Here is an 8,099-nt window from a genome sequence, read left to right on the forward strand (position 1 = left end):
AATGACTTCTAATAAACAGCCCTGAATGCTAGACAGGAATTACGATGCCCATTTTACTAGTGAAGGAGCTGAAGGTCGGAGCTCTGCTCAGTCACACGGTTAAACCGGAAACTGGAACCCACTTCATGGGTCAGTCACGATGTGGCGCTAATGGGAGAGAAGAGCACACTGCACATGAGGGCCCAGCAGCGACACTGTGGGGGAAGGAGTAAGGCCTGTCTTCGTGCACCCTCGCCGCCATGTCCTTGCAGGTTCTAGTCTTCTGTAGTTGCAAGAGAACCGTTTCGGAAACAAGCATTGCCTAGGCACCGGGGAATTCTGATCTGAGTTCTCTTACCTGTGGCTGGAGTCCCCGGGAGCACGGCTACTAGGGGATGAGTCACTACACCGACCCTGCTCAAGGACTGAAGAGGGTTGCTCAAAGCCCGCAGAAGCCTAGCCCTTTGCAGGCCTGTGCGCACGCGGCGCTGCTGGCTCCGCATGACGTCAGAGCTGCACCCAGCCTTAGTCCTGCACCAGCTGCCCCTACGCTCTGCGCTCAATGCTGATGCTCTTCTAGCTCCAGCTCCCACTGTCCTCATTCTTGCTTTCCTGGCTAAACACTGACTCCCGCTCCTGGCCGGTCTGCTCCCTGGTCCCTTCTTCACTGGACTCCCATCCCCACCCTCCCACTCCCAGGGCAGAGCCCCCCCCACCTCTGGGCTTTCGCTGATCTCATACTTACACATATGACAAAAATTCAAATATAACAAATTAATGAATTAAATTATATTTCATCCTCTCTGTCCCTTCTCCTCATTCCCCTCAAATTAGGCTGAAAGACTATCAGTAGGAAAGCAGCTACCAATTTTAAAAACCCGTCATTTCCCTAGGGAAGACAACAAAATCACTAACACGAACGACAGGATGAATTTCTTTGGTCACTTGCAAACCTCCTAGAGCATGAGAACTAGAGGGGCTCCCCCACCACTACCCCTTACCTCATACGCATGGAGAACCCGGATTTTTCACGTTCAACGTCTTTGGCACCAATGATTTAAATTCAGCCATGATTCTGGTAAATATTTTTATTGTTAGTTTTATCAGAAAAACTTGTATTACAGGCAATTTCTGATACATAATTTTATTAGAGCCAGACATGATCACTTCTTCTAGAAAAACAAACCTCTGAGGTTAGAATGGAAGACGATGAAAAAATAGATTTCACTTCATAATTTACTTTTAGTAAGCCATCCAGTGTCCACCAATTCCTTTGCGTATTACTTTAACATTGTATAACAGGTCATTAATAGAGAACACACAAGCCCCAAGCCTTCATATCCTGAATCTTCAAGTCAATCATCAACTTTTCTTAGATTTTTGAAAACATGAAAATAAAAGCCATTTCCGATAACGGCACTCACGCCACGTACGTTTTAAGGAGGTGCAGCAGTCAAGGCTAAGCCTCATATTTTCCAGGTTTTAGCTGAAATTACCTTCACTGGTTTCTTAGATTCTTATCAGTCTTGTCTGGGAGCTATTTTGCCTTATTGGGCCTAAAGAGAGCACAGGATTAAAATACGTTAACGATCTCTACTGACAATATGGCATAAGTGGGTTTCTAACTCTCTGGGGACATGAGTGGAGATATAGCACATCCCAGGACACAGGTGAGTGCCCCTAGTTATCCCTGAGCAGTTTCACATGATCACTTTGCCTCCGCAGCCAAAGTCTGGGGTTGGATCTTCCTAACAGCTTCCAGAACTGAAACTGGGTTCACTTTGTCTCCAAATTCTTTTTCTCGATGCTCGAGAAGAATGCCCTAAAAGGAAACAAGAAGGAACATCAGTCCTCACTCTGAGTCACTCATTCATGGGACAGACACTGAGTGGCAGCTTGGGCAGCAGCGGCCAGAGATCTGGGTCAGGCCTGGCTGTGCTCCCGAGGGGTTCAGTTCTGGTGGCAAAATGGGACCAGGGAAGGTCACATCACAACGGGTGGGCTGTACCAGCAGCACTGTGGGAGCAGGAAGTCAGGAGGGACATCTACGTGGGGCAGTATAATGGGGTGATCAGGGAAGGCTTCACAGATGATACAGCATGGAAGGCAGCCACGTGTCTACACGTAGAGGTGAAGTAAAAGACCACGCCAGGCGGAGAGAGAGCTGACAGAGGATGAGCTTCCAGAGAAAAGCCTCGAGGTGTGCAAGTGGAGCTCAGAGGTCAGAGTTTGACCATCTGAAAAGGGAGACACACCCTCTCTTGACTTAGTTTTCCTAAGAAAGCAGAGGCCGCTCCTGATACTGTGAAGCAAAATGCTCTAAGAGAGAGGATACACCAAAGTACACGAAAGTGGTAAAAAACATAAAATAGTGTGTTTGAGATCAGTATCGAGGAACACTTGTGAAAAACTTCCTCGACCCAGGACATCAGGGAGCTCATCTTAACAAAACAAATAAACAAACAAACATCCATAAATACGTTTGCTGCACCATTACTTATGAAGACTTTTTTAAAAAACCCAAAAAGTCCCACCACAATGAGGTGACTACAAGGAAGCAGATCAGGAAACTATATTTACATGTCTAATAAAGCAGTATGCGGACATTAAAAGTACTGAGGAAGAATATATACTGACATAGGAGATGTTCATGATACACTGTTAAATGAAAAAAGAATATCTAGTGAGATTTTCTAAAAAAAAAAAAATAAAAAAAAAATAAGAGGCTTCTCAGTTCTGTTCTGTTCTGGCGGGTTGTGCACAGTGGTTGAGCTTACAGAACGGCTCTCCTCACCTTCTACTGTTGCGTTTTCAAATCTTCTATGTTGAAAACACATCGCTTCTTTAAAGTAAGCGTGCTTTAACGATTACTATTACAAAGGAAATCCCCACTGAGTGGCAGCTGACTGGGGGGACTGCGAAAACTCTGCTCTCCAGAATCCTGGAGGCAGGTCCCGCCGCTCAGCCAGGCCACTCCACCTGCCACCAGAAAGGAAGAAGGCTGCGCTCCAGGGAGCACCAACGAAGTGCAACAACATAGCTAGCAGCACCAGGAATGTGCCAGCCGGGCTGGGGGGCTGTGAGCACCAGATGAGTCACTGGCAGGCAAGAGAAGGCCGCCAGCGAGCTCTGCCCTGCCCCAGAGGCTGAGGGAAGGCAAGAGTGAGGGAGGACGGAGGAATCCCAGATCCCATTGCGCCAGGGCCAGAAGAGGCTGGGCGACTGATTGTCTCGGGAAGGGGCCTGCCCAAGCACAAGGGCATCTGGAAGGGGTCTTTGGGAACCACTGCTGAGGAGAGGCCTTGGGCGGGGGAAGGATGGGGATCTCTGGAGCAGGACGTGTCTGAGTTCCTGAGTTCCATTTCCACTGTACCACTACCACAGATACAGCTGTGTATCTCTTGGTGGAGTTATTTCATATCATTCATAATTCATTTCCTTACATGTAGATGGGAATAAAAATCCCTAACATCCCAGACTGGTTGTGAGGAAGGTATGAGATGATATACATGAGGGTTCAGAACAAGGCAGGCATTCGCTGGCAGCCATGATCACTAAGACATTTTGGTATATTTAACAGAAAGGAAGCAAATAGGTTTGTATTATATCAGACACCAATCTATGTGAGATTCTAATACAGACAAGCAACAGCAGCTACCAAGGTTTAAAAGGAAGAGATTAGAAGAACTTAAAATTGAAAGATTTCTATTCCTAGTAGCTTTTATTCCTCCCAAACTGAGAGAAGTGTGCAATTACTAACGTTAGCAGTGAGATCCACCATTGCAAATAATACCGTCTTTTTACAGAGGAGGCCTAGTGTTAATGTGATGTCCAAAGTTGGGAAAGACACGACTAGAGGTCAGGCCATCAGTCTCGAGGTCCTCCTGTCGGGCCCTTGAAACTGCATCTACTTCACCCCACACCTGCTCTGGCATCTGAAGGCACTGCCTTCCAGCACAGGGGAGCCCCCCCAGCTCAAGGCTGCCCACAGTCAACACGGAGCTGCCACCCACCTGCCTCCAGGGCCCACAGGGTCCCTGTGCTGACCCTGGAGCCTCAGAGCCAGGGCCCAGAGCAGCCTGTCTGCGGAGAAGTCTGTTACCTCTCCGGAGCGGCACCCCACAGGGAAAAGTGCTGTCTTCCCCCACATCTCCTTGCTACTCCCCCTAATTCAGGTTGTTTTTCTTCCTTCTCTCCTCTTCCTTTTCTCTACTGTCCATCCCTGATGACCTGGGAAAACTGCAGGGGAGTAAGTTCTTGAAAGAATAAAAACAACGCTTTTGTTCAAGCGCCGAAGACAGAACTTGACATCAGGAAACCCGGATGCAGGCGTGTGCTCACCCACACCTCTCAGTCCCCAGTTACTGGCCTGCAGAACCCCCAGACCATCTCAGGACATTACTGTGATGAGTGAGGAGATTCGAGTGTGAGGTGGCCTATGAGCAGATGTGTGGTAAAGGGTAATTACCCTCTCTTTTCCTTCCTCACATTCCCTGGCTTTCTGGAAGGAAGGCTGCAAGACTCCAAGTAGGGAAGGTCACTCCCCACATTGGGGTCTTGTGCCTACAGACACCCACAGATCCATACGTGAACATGAGGAATTTACCTGCTTTCCTGATCCCACCACAAAAACTCCCCCAAGGATGAAGCCTTCGCCTTCCAGATTTCCAGAAAAGCCTCCGTTCCGGGCTCGGAAGAAGTTGTACCAGACACCCAGACGGACAAATCCCATAAACATCATCTTCCGTCTTTGGGGACCGTAGAACTTTTTCTGCAGGAGCAAGAAAGACAGAGCCCCTTGGAGCAGCCTGTTTGCCTGCCTTCCCCAAGGAGGAAAGGTTCCCAACGGGGCATTCATTCTCAAAGACCCAAAACCTGCTGCTTCATGTCCTCCCCGCAACCTAACCCACACACAGCTCCCATTCAAGAGCACTCTCAACTGCCCAGGGAAAGAGAACCCTGCCAGGCCAACTTCCGATCCGAGGACAGGCCCACGCTCGGGAAACAGATATGCAGCTTTCCACTCTGCCTCTAACCCCCTGCCAGACACACACAGGGCTCTTGTGCCCGACAGGGTGCTAACAGTCCAACATCCTGCACAGGTGAGAGCAGAGGGGAAAGGAATATGGCTGCAATGAAGTAAGGGACAGGGGCTTGTGCTGGTCCCCGCCTGCATGGTGCAAGAACCCAGCGGGGCTTCAGCAATTTCCCAGGCTCCCGTGCCCAGGTCACAGTTCAGGAAGGGCTCAAGTAATAACTGAGAGGACACCTGTCACGTGTCCCATCAGACTCTGCCCAGAGGGCTGCACAAGCTCCTCCACGTCCAGGGCAGCCGAAAGAGAGGCCAGCCTCCAGGTCCAGGCCAGACATACCCTTGGCCAACGAGCTCTCCACACCTGAGCACAGTCCCCACCAGTCTGTGTCAACAGGCTCACAGGAGATGCACCTTTTCATCCAGGAAGATTTCTCCTTTGAAATAAGGCTGGAAGTCCTGCACTTCGGTCCTGATTTGTTCCTTCACCACTGCATACAGGGGGACTCCCAGTTCATCCAGCTTGGGCTTCAGGGAAGACAGGTCCGCAGCTTCCTGCAGAAGACAGGGAACATGAGGGGCTCACACTGCTGTGGTTCCGCAGCTGGCCAAAGCCCGCTCCCCTGCAGACCCAGAGCGGGGCTGGCACTGAATGCAGAACAAAAGCAACAAGACGCCCGGAACAATGAAGGCCTGTGGAGCCCAGCAGAGCCTGGCCCAGCTGGGCCCAGGGCCACAGTTGTAGGGTGTTAGGCCCCCTCCTCAGCCCAGGCTTCTTGTTTTCTCCAGGGTGGGAAGGGGAGGCAAGGCTCCTATTATGGGTGTCCTAACCATGGCCTGGGGAGTATCCAGTAACTGAGAGATTGCCCCCAAACATGGCCCTCCACGTGTAGCCATGATGCCCCCCCCTGCACCTGACCAAACCAGCAAAGCCTAGGAGACAAACCCCATTTGGGCCGTGTGAATAGCTGCCCCCACGCCTTCTCTCAACAACCTTCTTTTTCTCCCACTCAAATCCCACCCTCCAGAAAGGGGTCCCTGTTCTGAAAGTTCTCCCTGGTTCATCCAGCCTGGAGGAAAGCCCCAATTCTCTGTGCATATCCAATCTTTCTGCTTGGAGACTTTTTCAGAACCGAGTCTGTGTGTGATCACCAAGCTGAGCACAGTCACTTAAGTTCCCAAGTGTGTCTTATAGTTAGACGCCGTGTCTTCCATTTCTTATATCCCTCCATGCCTAGCACACGGCTGGATACACGGAAGGTACCAGATACCAGGTGGAAAGATCTGAAGGTGAAGATGGGTAATAGGGAGAATGCGGCTGGACTGATAAATACAGACATCCTTGACTCTCATGAATTACATGCTGGATAAAGAAAGGAAACTACATGTGTCTTGGTAAAGCTTCACTGTTCAGAACAAATTCTTCACGACTGGTGTCGGAATTAAAGAAATAGCAGCCCACCTAACTCTAATACAAGTAAGTTGCTGTATGGTAGCAACTACATTTAATTTTTTGTTTATTTTCTAGAACACATGAAAAGGACAGCTAATGAAGCAGAGTCCTTTACGATGCACTCAAGAGCTTCAGTGAGTGGCAAACTTTGCCCTACAGCAGAGAGGATTACAGGTCTGCTGTGGCCAAAGACCACCTATGTGTGAGATGAAAGGATTTACTCCCTTTTCCTGGACTCTGTACCCTGGTGTGTCACTGCACAAAGCCATGAAGTGGAAACTCAGTCCTACACCTCTGGTCTGGGTCACTAAAATAACACAGACTGCCATCCAACAGGTTTTTCACAAAATGCTCTGCCAGGCAGAGAGTGGGCACAGGACAGCAGGTTGTAATTAGGGAGGGCAGTTGCTCTTGGGATCCTGTGGGTTTAACTGGCCTTGGGAAATCAAGTCACAACAGGCTTCCTTGTTGGTATTTGAAGGCATCACAGACTTTGAACCAAAAGCCCTGAGTTTTAAGGCCTCACTTTCCTATGGTAGGTAGAATAATACCCATGGTAGGTAGTAATAATACCATGGTAGGTAGCATAATCATCCACATTCTAATCCAGGAAGCTGTGAATATGTTTTGTTACAGGGCCAGGGGGAACTAAGGCAGTAGATGGTTGTTAACCAGCTGATCTTAAAGGAGACCATCCTGTATTATCTGGGTGGCTCTAACCACAGGGGTCCTTCCAGCAACATGGTGATGCAATAGGAGAAAGACCGGACCAGCCATCACTGGCTGTAAAAATGGAGGAAGGGGCCATGAGCCAAGGAGTGCGATGGCCGCTAGCAGCAAAGAGGAAAGGAAATCACTTACCTCCTGGAGCCTCCAGAAGGAAGGCAGCCCTGCTGACACCTTGATTTTAGCCCAATGAGACCACTTTCAGAATTCACACCTCTGGAAGTGTAAGCTAATACATTTGTGTTGTTTAAAGCCACCACGTCTGTGATAATTTGTTACAGCAGCAACAGGAAATTAACACACCTCCCCACAGCAGTGTTACTTTGTCAAAACCTCTGTCCCTCCGCTTCTTTCTCCGTAAAGCAAGCTGTATTTTCCAGGGATACATGGGGGAGACAACAGGCACTGATGTGCCCTGAATGTGAGTACATTCTCTGTTAGCCCAGCCACACAAGCAGGAGAGAGAGCTCAAGGCTGAAAGGCAGGCCCCAGGCTGAGGGAGGAAAACCAGAGGAAGGAGGAAGACCACGTGGACAGGGCCAACGCCACCATGTGAGAAGCAATGCTGTCTCATTCCCAGTTTTCCCTCAGGCAAGGCAGATCTCAGAATCTAGGTCTTCTGCCACTGACTGTGCGACCAGGACAGGTCACCAAACCCCTCTGGCCTTCACCTATCTGTAAAGTGATAAGGCTGGACCCTGCCTGTCCTCAACAAGCTTCCTCACGTACCGAACAGGTGATCATGGCCTCCCTTTGAGGGGCCAACCTGGGGACCACCCGGTCAGTGAGCCCCAAGTTTCACCAAACGCAGTCACACCACTGGCATCACTGAGCTGCCCATGCCAAGAGCGCACAGTGAGGCAGCCAAGGAACCACGTGCAAATCTGTGGCTCTCAGCTGTCCCCCAGG

At 49.8% G+C, this 8,099-nt stretch overlaps 1 protein-coding gene across 1 annotated transcript in view; it reads right to left on the reverse strand.

The window, feature by feature from the left end:
- Positions 1-1,052: 1,052 nt before the first annotated feature.
- PRXL2A (peroxiredoxin like 2A) overlaps positions 1,053-8,099 on the reverse strand; it is a 13,163-nt gene continuing 6,116 nt past the window's right edge. Inside the window, exons 4-6 of the mRNA XM_081823090.1 lie at positions 5,426-5,595; positions 4,586-4,750; positions 1,053-1,801 (exon numbers count right to left, since the gene is read on the reverse strand). Of these exons, the coding sequence (XP_081679216.1) occupies positions 1,688-1,801; positions 4,586-4,750; positions 5,426-5,595 (449 nt within the window). The 3' untranslated portion in view covers positions 1,053-1,687. The remainder of the gene's footprint in view (positions 1,802-4,585; positions 4,751-5,425; positions 5,596-8,099) is intronic.

The sequence above is a fragment of the Leptonychotes weddellii genome, chromosome 6 (assembly GCF_054177405.1).
Source record: "Leptonychotes weddellii isolate Sample4059 chromosome 6, ASM5417740v2, whole genome shotgun sequence".
Lineage (NCBI taxonomy): Eukaryota > Metazoa > Chordata > Mammalia > Carnivora > Phocidae > Leptonychotes > Leptonychotes weddellii.